We start from the raw sequence: 18,380 nt of genomic DNA, 5'->3' as shown, positions 1-18,380 counted from the left end.
AGCAATTTCTTAACGAAGATGAAAGAAAATGATATCAAATAGGAAAGAATCAGTTATTTTCAACATCTAATGAATCAGTGAAGTGAGATTATGCTATTCCTGTTCCAGCAGTCGCCCTCCACAGGAACATTTTCTTTTTGACATTTAATTCAAAGAGTTCAGTGGAAAAACAAATCTTACCTTTTGCAGAAAGTAGCTTTGAAAGTTCATAAAGTTGTTGGTCTTCACAATGTTTGGACAAGTCTTACAGCAAAACATTCGGGTAAAGAGTGACTTCATGGCTGGTGGTCCTGTCCATGTACTTACCATGGAATTTGCAATCTATATAATTAGGGGAAAGGGAAATCGCATTATCATCATTGCTCTAAGTTTAAATTGGCTGTAAAGAAATAGAAATTTCCCCAAATAAGAAATAATAATTGCCAGGAATGTACTGCCCTTCAAATACAAAAATATTTTCAGCAATATATTATGTTACATTAGCTAAGTTTACCCTGCCATGCCCAATACATCTTCTCTACATTAAGTGTACATTTTTATGTAATTGTTTCACTTGGAAGATGTCCGCATCTAAACACCTTCCCTTGACAAACTTCTGCTTTTAATTATTTCATCTTTTCTATTTAGATGAATATTCTGTATTTATTAAGCCAAATTTTCTGACTCCGCAGAAGCCAGTGATGGAAGAAGTTTTTATAATACCAACGTCCCAAACTTACCCTGCCAGTAACCTCAGCCTAGACTTCAACTAGGCCTTAGCCACTCTGAAAGACCACCCCTAAAGCAAAATGAAAGTTAGCTACCACAGAAACAAAATCACAAGGATCTACAAGATTATCTAGCCCAATCATCCTCCTATCACCATTACTACCCACTAAGCTACTAAAACATATCTTGTAGCACCACACCCAGATGCCTTCTGAACACTGCAAATAACACTCAGCTTTAATTTTAGTTTGCAATCAAACAATGTAATGAGACAACCTACTGCTATCATCTGTTCTGAGGTAAGGAAGTGAAGTTCTACAAGGACAAACTGTCATTATGCCTTCCAACATCCTGGGGTTTGCGTATTTGTGAAATGAAAGTGTGCAGGGAAGAGTATCTGAGCATGGTGAGTGTGTTAACAAATGGGACCAACACAAAGTACAGTTTAGGACCTCACATTGTTACAGATTCTTCAGAAAGTAAGAAAAACATGTTTTCAAATGGAAGAAAAATTATTTTGATGATTTACTTCCAAATTAGGTAATCTCATTCCGAAGGGCATTACACATGCAGTAAGAAAAGCAAGTGGTTACTTGAACATGGGTAGCAAAGTCACCATCTCTCCTATGTAAGATGAAGGAATTACTATTAAAGACATTTTCCTTTTAAATCAGCCTTTAAAGGAAAGCTGAAGGGTAAACATGAGGATTTAATTATATTATCTGCAGTTAGCAGTTAGTCAGGTAGCAGCTTTAGGACTAGAGGGAATAGTTTCAAGCTATGACAGGGAGATTCAGGCTGGACATTAGGAAGTGTTACTTCTCAGAAAGGGTGGTCAGGCACTGGAATGGGCTGCCCAGGGAGGCGGAGTCACCAACCCTGGGGGTGTTCAAGGAATGACTGGACGCTGTGTTGAGGGACATGGTTTAGTGGGAGCTGTTGGTAATAGGTGAATGGTTGGACTGGATGATCTTTTAGGTCTTTTCCAACCTTGGTGATTCTATGAGTATTGGTTCTAGCACAAAAACTGGTAGCATTACATCAATGTTACATAATATTAAAATATACTGTTAAACATCTATTGGATTTTGATTTTCAGAATATCGCCAAGGTACGTATTTTTATACGAGTACACAGCAAAAAGAAAGTTATATAGCAATAACCCAACCTGTAGAAACTGACAGCCAGTAAGACTTTGGCCAATAAAAGTATGACAGTAAGTTACACTGGTAATATGCCTTTTCAAAATTTCTTATTTATTCTTTTCTGTTTCCATCCAGATCTTTTATAAGGATCTCTACTTTAAATTCTTAACATTAATTTCGTATCTAAACAAAAAATATTTTCCTTTTTCAAGGAAGGCAACTATCTGGCTGCTTAATTTTTAATTGCAGACCAACACTGTATTTATCTTGCACCCGATTCAACTTAACACAATACAGAGCAGGAATCTGAATTCACATAAGACAGACAGACGAATTTCAGGACTTCAGATTTCTCAACAGAGAAGCCAAGGAACTACCCAGTAAAACAAAAAAAGAAAGCATTTTGGCTCTGAAAAATATTAAATAAAAGTCTTTTATTTCTGCCACTTAATGAAATCTGGAAAAAACTCTTGTGGTTTTCATGTCTGACATCTCAATTTTAACAATTATGAAAGCCTTCTGCAGTCTCCATTTACAGACTAAAATAATACCGCTTTCCTTTCAAATCAGTCAAGTTAAAAATACCTGGCAAACATTTTTAAGACGCTACACAATCAAGCCAATTTAAGTACTGCGGTGAATTTTGACCCATTTTCAAATCCTTTAGCGTCTAGCAGATTTCTTTCCTTATTCCCATCCACAAACCTCACCTTTGCAAGGCAGAAGCAGGCTAGCATTCTCACTCGATAGAAGCATTGTTCCTGTTCTAGTATATCAGTCAGTGCAAGTCGTGATGCTGGTGTAGGGAACTTTTCCAGTGCCAGAATGGCTTCTTCTTGTGCAACCACATCTCTCTCATATCGGAGCTGATACTGCCACATGAAATCAGATTGTTCAAATTCTACCTTCCTCAGTACCGACATATCAGGGTCTATTCTTATCCAGAGCAAAGGGGAATCAGCACTAAGACAGACATGAAAAACATTAATAGCCTACAACATTTCAAGGCTGTAGAATGTCAAAAGATGTTTCAATTTTTGAATTATTTCCAAATTATTAAGTATATTTGAAATGTCCAAGAACTGTAAAAGAATTAAGGTTAGAAGAAAGTTCTGAAAGTCACTTCATCCAGTCTACTGCTCCTAAGGTGGCAATTCTAGTCTCCCAGGGCAACTGTCCAAATCCCAAACACATTAGTGTATGCCATATTTCACTATTTTTAGTCAACATATATTTATTCATGGTAAACTACTGTGTAAGCTCAATATATTTCAACCTTTGTCCTCAGACACCAAAACTGTCATAGCTGAGCAGTGCTCTTCTGAGAGCACTAACAGATAAAGCATAAGTGTTTTGCATAAAATCAAACACCCTTTCAAAGGCAGTCCTAAGATAATTAGGATCTAAGTACAATATACTGCGTAACTTGAACACAAAATCAAGTTATAAATACTTATGCTAAAGGCTGTTAAATACAATTTAAAAATCTACTCAAATGTCTGCTGTTAATATAGAAGTTATAACAGCAATTTGCGCAACAAAATGATACCCTATAAAATTCTTCATATTTTAGATGAGGTTTATCTTACAAGGAACAATTCAAAGAGTAAACTGTTCTTCTTCAATGAGACACCATTAATTTCCACGAAAAGAGTTTACTTTGATCAGCCACTAAACAAAGTATGAGCACCTTCAGTGCTTCTGGAAGCAACACTGCTCTAAATCTAGAAGGGTAAAACAAGTATTTAAATTGAGCAAGAATTTGCTTCCATAGAGCTAACTGTTCCCAACTGACCTCACCCAGCTGACTCTTTTCAGTATGAAGCATTTCACCATTCATTTGCAATCTAAAATATTTTTTTTTAATTAGCCAAATAATTATGGAGTTTTTCTATCCTAGTGCTAGTTAAACACTCTTTATCAAGGTCCAACATGTGATCTGACTTATGACTTGAAATCTGCCAGTCACATAACAAAGCACAACTTTACTAACTAATCCTTCAAAAAAACCACAGTGGGATCAAGGCTCTGTCTCACACTGAGAAACATCAGCAAACAAACTTACTCCATAGCAGAAAGGTCCATATCCACCTCCTCTCCATTCATCAGCGGAATTTTTTTCTTTTTATTTCTATTTTAAAAAAAAAAAAAAAAGGGAAAATAATAAATAAAAAGGATATTCAAAAAATTACCATACTAAGAAAGATACACTTAAAAATGCTGAAGTATTTTGTGTAATTTACCATACCAAAAATAACACTCTCCCCAACACACACATAAAAACCAGTTGAGCTGTGCATTAGTTCTGTTCAGAAAACAGATACTTTCTAGCTGCTTTGAACTCAGCTCCCACAGTGTTAAAAAGCACATATCAAATATACAATGTAGAGTCCAAGGCAGTTATTAAAATGTATCAAGAAACAGAAAATCTGTGTTAAAAGTACACTCTTTTCCTTGCTTATTAGATTTAATGAACAGCCTTGGGATGCAACTGAAAACTATGCATGTCCTTCATGAATGAATGAATATCCTGCCAGATGAGGCATCCCATTCAAAAGCATTTTGAACAGTTTCATGAGCTATTAAAGCCTTCAACATTTTCTCCCACACAAGCAAGTTCTATAAACAACTCAATGCCCCAAACATTTTTTAACTTATCTATACTAACACAAACAGCAAGTAATTTTTAATTCTTACCTTCTGCTTTTAGAATGGCAAGGTATATCGTGTTTAAGACTGTTTTCTTCAATCTGTAATGTATGGTTAAATGATCCATCAAGTTCCTGAACTGTCACTTTAAGAGGGCCCTTAAAGTAAAAAAGATTATTAGCATTTAAAACAACACCTTATATTGTTCCCACTGCACTTAAGTGTGTAGGTATAACATGGAAAATTGACCTTACCACATATTTCTGAGTCCCAGGAGATGTGTAGTCTTGTTTTATTTCCAATTCCAAAACATTTCGTTTTCTATTAAATGCAAAGCTACCATAAAATTTGACCACTCCACTCTGATCTCTGAAAAGCAGTATAGGAAATCTACAGCATAATGCGATAACTATAAATGCAACTCTCAAACTTTTCACTCACTTCTTACACTTGTTTTATGCTTACTCCAAGAATTTCCAAGCCTAAGAAAATCAGGAAATGAAAACGTATTTCCTTCATAAGGATTTTTTGGGTTTTTCCCCTTTGAAGTTTTTTAACGTACATTCCTATACTACATTAAAAACAAACAAAACAACAAAACAAATAAACAAACAAAACTAAAGTGAAAATTATTTAAAAAAAACAAACAAACATGGTGATAATGGAAAAAAATTAAAAATAGATGGGACCCCTCCACACTCCCACATTCTTGACGTGTTCTCAGAGAAACGAACCAAGGAGATCTTCAAATTTCACTAAGAAATGTCTTAATATAATCTTGAGGAGCAACTGAAGGAACTGGGGCTGTTTAGTCTGGGGAAAAGGAGGCTGAGGGGAGACCTTATAGCTCTCTTCCAATACTTGAAAGGTGTTTACAGCGAGAATGGGGCTGGTCTCTTCTCACTGGTGACAGGTGACAGGACAAAGGGAAATGGGATCAAGTTGCACCAGTGTAAGTTTAAGTTGTATATCAGGAAAAACTTCCTTTACAGATGAGGGGGTTAAGCCCCCCAGGGAGGTGGCTGAGTCACCATCCCTGAACGTGTTTAAAAACCTTCTAGATGTGGTACTTAGGAACTTGATTTAGCAGAGGGCTGTTAGAGTTAGGGTAGTATGGTTATGTTGAGGATGGACTTGACTATCTTTGAGGTCTTTTCCAAACTGAGCAATTCTATCATTCTATGATACACTTCAGTCAATACTACAAGGTGGGGGATGAAAGGATAGAGTGCAGTCCTGCCAAAAAAGTCCTGGGGGTACTGGTGGATGGGAAGCTGGACATGAACCAGCAATGTGCCCTTGCTGCCAAGAAAGCCAACCGTATCCTGGGCTGCATCAAAAGAAGTGTGGCCAGCACGGCAAGGCAAGTGATCCTGCACCTCTGTTCCACTCTGGTGAGGCCTCACCTGGAGTACTGTCCACATGTGGAGTCCTCAGTGCAGGAGAGACACAGAGCTGTTGGAGCACAGCCAGAAGGTGGCCACAGTAATGATCCAAAGGATGGAACAGCACTCCTAAGACTTAGAGAGCTGGGGCTGTTCAGTCTGGAGAAGAAAAGACTGCAAGACAACTGCGATGGAACCACTTACCTCAGATAGTAATGTTGACATTTACGCATAGGCGTAGTGTCAGTGTACATAGATAACAATGTCTATTTCTTGATTAGTATTCACAGACATTTGAAAAATGAACAATTAAAGGTTTATTCTACCCAACTTTGTATTAACACAAGCTACCAAGCTATTAAATGCATTAAACTATTAAGCTGTGCTTCAGATTACTCATTCCATGCTGATTTACTGGAAATCACATCTAAAAGTGCACCAGACTATAGCATTTTCCATGTCAGACTTCAGCATATTTCTATGGGCAGTGTCCTCTGGAATCCCTTTAGTATAATTTGGCCTTAAATTCCACCAAAGTTCTTGTGCTTCTTTCAAAATAAAAATCACAGCAATCCCTTATGGTAAAGAATACCTAAAATGACAGCATATGCTGAATGACTACAAAAGGACAGTGAACTTGGTTCTCATGTCTATTTCTAATTCAAAAAATAATGTTCTTAACTGTTTAAAGATATGAAATACCTTACTTCACATTCCTTTAGTAGTGCCAATTTAAAAAATAATAAAATCATTCTCAATATTAACAATCCAGACCAAGAATAAAAAGGATACACCCACTGCTTTATTAGAGGTTGGATGTCCTTGCCAGAGACATTTGAGATAGATTTCAAAAACCCAGATGTGGAAACCAACATCTGACTCCACATGTGTGACTGGAACTTCTGAGATGAAGCTGTGCTGGCCAGACTCAACAGCTTGTTGAAAACCTAAAATGATAAAAAGTGATTGTTGCAATTAAGCACTTCAATGCACAAAACAGGTTTTTCTTTCGTGTTTAGGTGTAAATAAACTATAACCAACTACCCACCTGACAATGGGCTTCCAAAAAAAAAAACAAAAACAGAAATTATAATGCAGAGGTTAACAGGTATTAACATACATTAACAGGTATGTTAAGCAGCTTTCTAAGAGTTCCGTCTTTGTTCTGTAACTTAAACTGGCACTTTACATACTGCTTTACTATGTATGGTTTTAACATAAAACCTGGTAAGAGTCCATACGCTTTCCAAAATTATCTACAGGAAAACAGATCATGGAAAACGTTTCACCTAGTTGGGTATTTGTAGCAGTCTCTTTATTAAGATAATCACAAAACATTTAAGAAAAAAAAATCAAGAAAAACTACAAAAAATGAAAAAAAACCTCTGTTTTCTATTCCACTGTTTCTTCTAACACGAAGATTTCTGCTCCCCCTAGCATCTAAAATTTATATAGTGGAAAGAGCAGAAGCTGGATTCTCATGACTTCATTTATAATTGGATTATATTAACGCACAGAGACAAGCTATGCATCAGTAAAACAGGTTCTCAGTGTTATACTCAGTCGTAACAATTCAAAGAAATGGCATATTTTAATATTAGGAGAATAAGCAATATATCAAAAATATTACTAATTACACATAAGAGTAACAGCGAACCTAATTCTAACAATTTTATATTTGTTCTATACTTTCTAAATTGAAAATACAAATGAAATCCTATCACAAATCAATGTAATCTTCTTTAATCTCCATTTCATGAATAGAGGCCAGCAATAGACAGGAAGTTCTCTATGTGACAAAGAACATTTAAATACTGACCTGTAACATGAACTCCATGCTGATCCTATTCTCAATCAGCCTCATGACAAGATGTGCTTTACACTGGAACATGGTGTAATACTCCCAGGACAAGGTATGAGGGTGTTTAATGGAAAAATGTAAATGTGACGCAGGGCTGAAAAATAAGAAAAAAAAAAAAGCCAACACATTCTATTTTGCACTTTATGGAAAAGAAAACTAAAAAAAACTTATTAGCAACAAAAATTACAGGTACAGCAACCATTAGGATCTCTTCCATTGCCTTAACACTATTAATTATGACATTTAAAATGACTGTATAGAAAGGCTGAAAGGGGTGCACATACCTTGAATTGAGCAAGTATTGTATAGACAAGTAATGTAAGCTGTACTGTAACTTCTCAAAAAGACACTGATGGGATGAAAAACACAACAGGGAATCTATGACTTGAGCCTGGAAACTACTCATGGCTTGACATTCTACCTGTCCCACTTCCATTTACAAGTATAAAATACTAACATCTACGATCATGTAAATCATTACTGTAATTAAAGAGAAGGAGGACTTTTAACATTCATAACAGTCTTTCATGTGATGAGTGAAAGGAATTATTTTATTTTTGTTAGCAACTTTACACATTCAATACTTTGGAAAATGGATGCCTTCTAAATTAGATACCGTGCTAAGGAAGACTATGCAAAGCATCATATTACCACTGCCACACCGTTGCGCTCCTTCACACTTTACCCTTCGTGTCTATAAGCAAAATATTTCAATAGGTTTAAATTCATTCCATATCAGAAGACAAATAGTGAAATCCTTAAAATAGGGACTTAGTGTCTATACAGTCAACAATTTTGGGGTGTTTTAAAGTTTTATCTTTCAGAACATAAGCTGACCTACAGTCTAGTTTCAAGGTAGAAGAGGAACTGTTCCTCCCTAGAAAAATAAGACCTTTTTGCCCCTTTTCAATTATTTGAGAATGTAAGTCTGAGTTTATTTTAACGAACTGAAGTCGAGGAAACTGTATTTTATTGTGCTTGACATTTGAACATTTTTCTATGAACTAATAACAAATATCTTAAGAAACGGACCCACGCTATGCCAGGCCAACTTCTTAAGAAAAAGGAATACAGACTTATTTTATGTTGGCTGATGGAGAATGACAAATTAGCCATCGTAATACAGAAAATACAAGCTACTTAACATTCCTGAGTTCAAAATAGGGTTGTCCTGTGATTCTCACTTATAGGTAATCTAATTAAACCATTTCAGAATGGATCAAATAACTTGTCCAAAGATTTCATAAGACACTACAGGACAGAATGAATGAACGAATGAATGAGTTGCAACAAAAACAGGTATAAGCTTGATCGTCCATGTCAGCTATCTCTGGAAAAGTCAACTTCTAAAACCCTCAAAGACCTATGCAACAAATATTTTTAACTTTGACTGATCTTTCCATGCACTTCAATGTTTATGCCAGTAAGAAGCATTTTAACAGCACAAAATACCAGAATTTGACTTTTTAACTGCAACTCTTAAGATTCTGGGAGATGGCAAAGACCAAGACAGTCACAACACCTTAGTATTCTTTTCCTAACCTTTTATTTAATGGGAGATTTCATTCACTTTACTCATGAATGTTAGCATAAACATAAGATTAAAAAACATATCTATTTCTGAATTTAAACAATATTACCCATTCTAGGTGTACTGAATATATGAATAAGAATGTGCTTAGATTTACTACATGCTCTTTCCTGATGTTTACAAACTACTAAAGTCTTCCATATCTAAGCTGTCCTGTCACTCTGAACATTTCTGTATTCTATGGTAAGGAAGGGTTAGCAACCATGACGCTGAAGTGCAAGAAGGAAACTGAGGTTGTGGCTCAGACGTTATATAATAATTTGGTCTTGGTATAAAATTATTTATCCAGCTTCAAAATTCACACTTGATTGACTATGGTAAAACTCTTAAAAATTACAACCAAGTCAGGGACCACATTCTTGGCCTTCTTAAATTTATTACGCGTTGATTGATTTTGTTACTGCTTACAGTATTTAACAGCAAATCAAAACAGACCAGTTCATTTGAGTTTGAGAGCTGTCATTTGTAGTTCATTCAACTGTAATGTATTTCTTCCCATTGTGTTTTTCATCAACCATTAAATTCTTGAAGCTGTTATCAAATTATCATCAAACAAGAATTAAAATTAGTAATATGGGCCTAGAACCTTTGTCAAAGTGAAAAGTGAATTAGATCCTCTATTAAAATTTAGAACACTCACGTTCTTGAGCACACGTCCATCATCTGATAAAAACCCCAACTCTAACCCTGCCGATATGCTTCTCTCACTTGATAGACATCTATTTAACAATTCCTGAAGCTTTTAATTTTTACAATAGCATGGCACCACCACAAAGACTGAAGAAAATAAAGAATACGAACAGAAGTGTTAACCTGGAGTTTATTTTCTTTGATTCTCCTAGGCTATGGGATTTTTTTCTTTCAGAAGAAATACTCTGGAGAGCAATTTTTTTGTTGCACTACATATAAGAAAAGGAATTTGTGATAGCTGTTCTGTGCAGGACTTAATTTGCATGAAAAGCTACTTTTTTTATGGTAATCCCTTTCAATATTTTAACTTAGTTAAAAATAGGATTATTAACCAAACTAATTTTTATTCTTATTATTGTAAATTGGGACTGCAATAATGCAAATATACTCGGCAGAAAATAGACCATAACAGATAAGAGTAAGAAAGAAATGCAAAATATATGTTGAACACAAAAACAGTAAAAAAAAAGAAAAAGAAAGCTAATGGTACTCTTAAAAAGCCTGAAGATTACTAACCATTCTAGAAATAGCTCAGGCCAAAATTCTGGCTCCATCTTCCCTCTCATCCTCTTACTAAGAAGTATTTTCATAACAGTATGAACAACATTCATTACACTTTATTCCCTTCGAGATTTAAATTGAAAGAAAAATAAAACAGTGATACAATATACTCGAGATACTTCATGAGACTGGTAATATATGCCTTGGGCAGCTGAAGTTCTTCAGCCTTTGGCCTTATGCCGCACAACACACCCAAGGCATAGATTAATGGCCCCATAAAAACATACCCTGTAATGACTTGCGGCTTAAATAAACATACTTGTCTTTCTCTTTTCCTCCTCCGAATATTGGATGCAGCAGAACTCCTCCGGTCTTCAGTTCATATGCCACTATTTGATCTAACTCCTAAGAAGCACAATACATGTAAGCAAGCATAGTTTTGGAAAGAATAATTAGTTATAGAAGATAGGGAAGCATTTAGAATCATTCTTCAAGCCATACCTCCTAAAGAAATATGTTTACAGCACAAACTAATATTGTAAAACCAGTGATCTCTCTCAGCATGGCAAAGCACTGTTGAAACTGGGAGTTAACTCTTACTCTGGATCTGGACTGTGGGTCAACCCACAATATCTAAATCTATAATAATCTAAGTCTAATATCAATATATCTAAAGACTGTTGTCCACTGATCTTTTTTTTTTTTTTTTTACCTTTTTTGAATATTTTACATTCAGAGTAAAGTAATACTGGGTACAGCTACATAGTAGACTGTAGAATATAAAAGCTCACCTCACCTTGACCTACATCCAAGCCAGACAGAAGCAGGCTCTGTGTCTGAATTTGTGAGCTTCTGTGCCCATGCTAACAAGCACACTTAAGGCAGGATGTTTGCTCACTGTCATCCAACAGTCAACATGGCTTCTGGATCAAATCAGGTCAGTTTTAGCATAAGGAGAGTGAACTGTTGTCTGCAACCCAATGTTAGACAAGGAATTTCCAATGTTAACACATTTTAATATGTATTGATTCCTATCAACTTGCACCCCTTCATATACTGACAATATGTTAAAATCACTGAGGTGAGCTGTGACAGCAGCATTTCTCAGTTGTATGTGGAAGCACGTAACTAACACACAGGGAGAAAACGTGAACATCTAATACTCAGAAGCATCTCTGCACACAGCACCAGACTCTGGTGTTCTCTAACTGGTTTACCTTCATTAGGTCACATTCATAATGTGTTTTACAAGTTCCTTGTAAGTGTGAGCTAATTATAATATGCACAAAGAACAGAAGTGTGAAAACAAGTAGTTATGGGTAAGTAACTCTTCTTAAATGACTTCATCAGTCTTATCCTTAAAGTTTATCTGATATCCATATGAGAAGACTGCCAAGCCCATACAAAATGAAGCATACTTTTCCACACAGACAACAAACTGATCACAGAAGAATGAAATAAAGATAGAGCACTCATCAAAACTTTCAGTGGTGATCAAATTACATCAGTTTGGGGAAATTATGTTTGTCACTCTACGTGGATAGATGGTCAGATTCAGAGACTTGCAGTCAATTGCTTAATGTTCAAGTGGAGACTGGTGACAAGTGGTGTTCCTCAGGGATCGGTGTTGAGACCAGTACCATTTAACAACTCCATAGGCAACATGGACAGTGGGATCTAGTGCACACCCTGCATGTTTGTAGATGACACCAAGCTGAGTGGAGCAGTTGACACAACTGAGGGTTGGGATGCCACTGAGATGGACGTGGACAGGCTCGAGAGGTGGGCCCATACCAGCCTCACGAAGTTCAGTAAGGCCAAGTACAAGGTCATGTACCTGGATCAGGGTGATCCCAAGCAAATACAGACTGGGGGGAGAATGGCTTGACAGCAGCCCTGAAGTGAAGGATTTGAAGGAGTCAGTTGATGAAAGACTCAGTGTGAGCCAGTGTCAGCAATGTGTGCTTGCAGCCCAGAAGGGCAACTGTATCCTGGGCCACATCAAGAGAAGTGTGATCAGTAGGTCAAGGGAGGTGATTCTGCCCAACTACTCTGCTCTCATGAGATGCCACCTAGAGTACTGCACTGAGATCTGGAACTCCCAACACAAGAAGGATGTCAAGCTGTTGAAGCAGGTTCAGAGAAGAGCAATAAGCCACAAAGAGGGCTGAAGAACCACTCCTACAGGGACAGGCTGGAGGAGTTGGCACTACTAAGCCTGGAGAAGACCCTGGGGAGACCTCATAGCAGACTTCGAGTACCCGAAGGGGGCCTACAGAAAAGCTGGAGAGGCATAGAGTAACAGGATGAGGGGAACTGGTTTTAAACTAGATATAAGATAACTAGATAGAATAGATATTAGGAAGAAATTCCTTACTGTGAGGGTGGTGAGACACTGGAACAGGTTGACCAGAGAAGTTGTGGATGCCCCCTCCCCAGAAGCATTCAGTGCCAGGCTGGATAAGGCTTTGAGCAACCTGGTCTAAAGGGGCTGGAATTTGATGATCTTAAATCTCCCTTCCAATCCAAACCCTTCATAGAATGGCCTGGGTTGAAAAGGACCACATCTAGTTTCAACCCCCCTGCTACATACAGGGTCGCCAACCACCAAACCAGGCTGCCCAGAGCCACATCCAGCCTGGCCTTGAATGCCTCCAGGGATGGGGCATCCACAACCTCCTTGGGCAACCTGTACCAATAAGTTACCACCCTTTGACTGAAAAACTTCCTCCTAACATCTAACCTAAACCTCCCCTGCCTCAGTTTAAAACCATTCCCCCTTGTCCTATTCACTATCAACCCATGTCAACATTCTATAATTCTGTGTTTTTATAACAGGATAAACCACTATGATTTGTACATTATCAACTGACGTGAGAGAAACTTGAGACCCCCTGACTTGAGACAGCTTTAACAGGTATTTTTCTACTCTTTTATTATAAAGCTAGTATTTAAATGAGGCTAAAAAATACCTGATCCATTGCTGATCCAAACTAAAACCAGAGCCTTTCTGAGGTGCAGGAATGGTCATCACAGTATTACAACTTCAGTTCACCAAAGGGATCTCCTTATGAATTTTGCATTCTGTTTTAAGTATTAAAAAGTACTGTTTTTTCTGTTAAATTTTTCCTATCTTTGAGCAAAAATTCAATCAAAAACTCAAGAAAAAAACAACTGCACAAAAAGATGATGAAAATTATTTGTAGGATATCTGAAAAAACGTATTTTGGTTAATATATTTGGTGTTTAGCTTTAAATTTTGATACTACATTCACAGCTTGTAAGTAGGAAATACTACCATTATGTTATTACCTGTTTAATCCAGTGTCGATATTCATTAACACCAAAGGTTTTTTTCATCCAAAGGCCATATATATAACCAGAGATTCCCTTTAGCACCCATTCATCTGACCTATAATAAGAAAGAATCACAAATTATGGCATTTCAGAAGGTATTTCATAATGGATGGTATTTTTAACTAGCTCAAAATAGCCACAGGTTTCAGCAGGTTACATAACAATCTCTAAGTCAATAGGAGTCTGATGAGCTGTGAACCAATTTATGTAACTTGGCACCTGGGTGGGACTGATGAAACTGAAGAGCCAGTGAAAACTGAACTTCTACCACAGAAGCCCAGATTAAAACATAAAAGCAAACTACCTAAGCTGAAACCATAACAAAATAATGGATACAGATATGAAAATCAATATGACTTCTAATCTACATGATCTTAATTTCTTGATACATCTCTCAATGCAATGGAAAACAATTGGAGAGCAACAACACTAAATACCTATATGCACAATTCAATGGACACCCACTTAAAAACACCTTTAGAGAGTTATGTCTTAAGAGTGAAGAACACAGAGAAAAAACACAAAATGAACATGAGCTAGAATCCAGATCATAGGAATGACAGATAGAGTATGATGAGGTGAACCTTAAGAGGACACAACAGGGAGTCACCACGAGATACAAAAAAAATCCTGCCATGGCCATGGTTGTAAAGTAGTTATCAGAAGAAGAAACATGGAAATTATTCTAGTGAAAACATGTTAGTTTCAGGGTTTTTTTTTAGTCAAGAATATTCTAGGACCTACAATTTTACCCTGGAAAAAAGTAGCAAGCCCCTTGTCTTTGAAACACAAAGTGTATGCCAAAAGCTTTAAAATACATAGTAATTAGAACTACATGACAAAGTTTAGGGATATTTTCTGAGGGATAAAAAGTTACATGGAGGTTACCACCCCAGCAAACATGTCAATTTGACACTGATTTCTGCGTTCTCTCCTCACATACTTCCCTCTAATTTATTAGTTCTGCACTCAGCAAGTACTTTCTGCACAGGTTACATTTCCTTATTCAAAATAGCTGACAGAAATTCTCTGATAATAATCCTCCATGAATTTATAGGTACCAATACACAGTACAGAAGTGAGTAACAGTAATTTGAGATAAGACACATTCTACCACTACAGACTTCTGAACATATACAACTCACATTCCTGTTCTAAGGGAAAAAAAAAAAACCACTATACTGGATTTTCATTTACTAAGATGATTTTACTACTCTTCTGTTTCTTCTACAGTTACTTCTTCACTTATACTTCTGGTAAAATACAATATGCAAAATGAATTTCAGTTCCCTAAATTTCCCACTTTTTCTAGGGAGTACCACAGCAAAATACTTACCAGGACATCCTGGATATAAAACACCCGAAAAACTGCTGGGCCAGGGCCTGTGCCAAGCACCTCCTTGTCAGTGGAGTTTCATCTATAATCATTGCGCTGTGCAAGAGATTCGTGCTGGACCCCCATAAAAAGAGAATAACACAGTATAAGCACAAGCTCAAACAAAACAACTCTCCGAAAAAAATAAATTAAAAAAAGACCTTGTTTTAAAAGCCAAAACAAATGCAGTACTTCTTTCACTGGTTTTCCAGCACGATATCAGCTTTTTTTTTTTTTTTTTTTTAAAATAACATTAATCTAGGCAGATCTCCTGCTATTATATGTATACACACAAGTTTTCCTTTATAGAGCCAAAGTAGTTGAATTGGTGAAAATCTTTTGGATTCACAGTATTCTCTCCCAGCTGAAGAAAAACAAAACAATCAAATGTCTACATTTAACCTGATCTTAAATATTTCATGCATGGTGCTTCTAAATCAGAAAACCTCTGCCAATTTTTTTTTTTGAAGATGTGCATCCAAAATCTTTAAAAATATATATAATTAGAAATACTGTTAAAAGTCTGTAATGTCAACAAAAGACAGCCTTGCCATAACAGGAAACCCAAAACTCAGGCTATAAAAATAATAACATCAGGTATTTCCCAATAGTCTTAGAGTTTCTATGCTCATGGATTTAAAAAGCATCATTTTCTCAAATACTAACCTGAAAATACTCATGGATGCATAAGCAGCTACTTCAACATATGCTTCATCAATAAAAACCGTCTTGAAGCAGGAGTATGGATAGCGGCAGGTAAGAATCTCCTCATAAAACTCAAAAACTTCATGAAGGTATGATGTCGTATGTTTGAGCAATGGAAGTAGTTGTGGCAAGCAAAAGTGAGTCACCTACAAAGGAAAAAATTGGTACAGGACTGGTGAATATCTTTAAATCCATTTACATCAGATTAATTACGTAACAGAAGAAAGGTATGACTACTACAAATCTAACAGCAAAGAGCACTTTCAAGTTGTGATAACAGTTATAACGGCAGAAAAGTGCACCGGAATATCCACCTAAATTGTGAGAGTAGCAACAAAAAATTGTTTTTAAAACTATGTTCAGTAACGGCATCTACCCAGTGGTGTTTGTCATGTAACACGACATGAGACTTCATAATCTTCAGGAGTATTATTTTTCTCTTACACAATAATGAATGAGACATATAACAGCTAGTGAAGCAGTGTCGTCATTTACAAGATGACCAAACAGAACTGAATCTATAGGTAACATTCAATAATACCAGCTTTCTCCAAAAGTTAATTTCAGTGCAGAAATGAAGTTTAGAATGGTTTGTGATTTCAAGTCAACTTTATGCAACTCTACAGAAATGTATCGGTTTTTTCTCCTCAAATCTCAAGGACTGATTTCCTTTTTTTTTTTTCCTTTTTAAACAGTAGCTATCTCTTTAATAAACAGAAAACGAGACACTTATGTAGGTTATTACCTCATGCATGTATGGATCAACAAGAATTTCAAAAGGTCCTATGGCCAGGGAGATGTTAGAAGCAGCAGTTGGAATTGCCAGCATATAATGAAACGTCTTCTTTCTCATGTCATGGGTATATACAGTTTCCACCAAATCTCCGTTGGAAACAGCCACCATTGCAGCATCCACAGTATACTCAAGTTTCCAGGTACACAACTCAGAATATGAGTCAACGCAGGGAAACCAAAATCTAGGGAAGTCAGTGTGTGGGCAAGATGGTTAACAATTATGCTTCTGTTTCACAAATTATATATTTTTCAAGCTCCAAACTGTATTTTTTAATGTTGCCAATGCTGACAACCTTCTACTACACAATAATGGGTATTAATATATTGTGCTCTCATTATATCTCATTATATATTATTAATCACTATATATATATATATATATATTCTATTATATTATCATTTTATTATATCTCATTATATATTAATACATTGTGCTCTCACAATGTGCTGCAGATTTCTTTGCCATTACCTCCTGAGCTACAATGACTAGAAATCCTGTTAGACGCTATTTCACATTGGTGAGTTCCTTTCAAGCAGAAGTTTTCAAATGTTCAGCTTCATCAAAAATTTAGGGAAATTTTATTTCCTACACTTTGAGATTAAATAGGAACTGCAGTCTAACACTCAAAGAGAGTATTCTTACCTTGTAGAATTTTGATAGCCACATGAAAAGACATGAGCACCTCTTTCTGCCATGCTGCCCTCCATGTTGGGTACCACAAAATGAAGACCACCTTTTGGCTGGTCCAGAGAGAAATTTATGTGCACCTTTAGGACTTTCAATTCTGCAGCATCAAGACAGAAATTAGAGCACATACATTACTGATGCGAGAGTTATTTCAGAATAATAGTTGGGCTTCAGACTACTGGTCTTTCAAGTCTGTCTGTTTGCTTCCTTCTCATCAACACAGAGGTTCAACTTACGAAGCACAATACAAGGACTTACAAAACTGGGACCTCTTACATTTAACTTACAGGATATGAATTTAGGAGAATTGTTATTAATTGATAAAAACTTAAATTTAATCTTTCTTTTCCTCGACAGTAAAGAATCTTTATACAGTTGTTATACTCTTACCATAATTTTGTTTGCACGTTGCTGAAGCTACAATACTGAAATAATTTTCTACTGAAACTGCACGTAAGAGGCACATTCTACAGAGATATGCTATTATAATTTGCAGTTTATTGAAATTCCTTATTATATTTAAAGTTTCTTCTGTGACTGAAATGTCTTTGCTTTTGTTCAATTTCACAGAATCTGGCCTATAAAGAGACAGGCAAGAAAAGAAATTCAAGCAGACAATGAAGTTTAGCCAATTTCTTTCTATACGTTTAGATCGCCTATACAAACTCGCATCTTAATTCTGTGGCATCTTAAATTAAGCTTTCAAGTAAATAGTCTCTTTACCATCAACGTGCTTCCACAACTCTGATGGAACCTTAATGCAGAGTTCACCATTTCCAGCATCTGGGTCCACAGCACTGACTGCAGCAGCGTAGGCATTGGAAAAATAGTTGAGATTCCTCCTGTCAGAAATAGCCATTTAATTCTTAAAGTATACAATGAACCCCAAAAAAACAAAACAAAAAAAAACCCAACTTATAAGCGACATAA

At 36.3% G+C, this 18,380-nt stretch overlaps 1 protein-coding gene across 13 annotated transcripts in view; it reads right to left on the bottom strand.

The window, feature by feature from the left end:
- TAF2 (TATA-box binding protein associated factor 2) overlaps positions 1 to 18,380 on the bottom strand; it is a 53,728-nt gene that overhangs the window by 27,466 nt on the left and 7,882 nt on the right. For 3 of the 13 annotated variants that reach the window (XM_015856197.3, XM_015856198.3, XM_085539367.1), the window contains exons 4-17: positions 18,174 to 18,292; positions 17,406 to 17,547; positions 16,713 to 16,944; positions 15,929 to 16,113; positions 15,224 to 15,337; positions 13,843 to 13,942; positions 10,850 to 10,935; positions 7,707 to 7,842; positions 6,680 to 6,834; positions 4,757 to 4,871; positions 4,551 to 4,660; positions 3,919 to 3,984; positions 2,564 to 2,816; positions 181 to 321 (exon numbers count right to left, since the gene is read on the bottom strand). In XM_015856197.3, coding sequence (XP_015711683.2) covers positions 181 to 321; positions 2,564 to 2,816; positions 3,919 to 3,984; positions 4,551 to 4,660; positions 4,757 to 4,871; positions 6,680 to 6,834; positions 7,707 to 7,842; positions 10,850 to 10,935; positions 13,843 to 13,942; positions 15,224 to 15,337; positions 15,929 to 16,113; positions 16,713 to 16,944; positions 17,406 to 17,547; positions 18,174 to 18,292 — 1,954 coding nt within the window. Of the gene's footprint in view, positions 1 to 180; positions 322 to 719; positions 779 to 2,563; positions 2,817 to 3,918; positions 3,985 to 4,550; positions 4,661 to 4,756; positions 4,872 to 6,679; positions 6,835 to 7,706; positions 7,843 to 10,817; positions 10,936 to 11,326; positions 11,449 to 13,842; positions 13,943 to 15,223; positions 15,338 to 15,928; positions 16,114 to 16,712; positions 16,945 to 17,405; positions 17,548 to 18,173; positions 18,293 to 18,380 lie in introns of those variants that run through there. The other 10 variants (XR_014943304.1, XR_014943305.1, XM_085539361.1 and 7 more) reach the window with 8 other exon arrangements.

This window comes from Coturnix japonica, chromosome 2 (genome assembly GCF_054131305.1).
Source record: "Coturnix japonica strain WE chromosome 2, WE-NBRP24, whole genome shotgun sequence".
Lineage (NCBI taxonomy): Eukaryota > Metazoa > Chordata > Aves > Galliformes > Phasianidae > Coturnix > Coturnix japonica.
The sequence above is the reverse complement of the archived record's forward strand: the minus strand, read 5'-3'. Positions and strand labels throughout refer to the sequence as shown.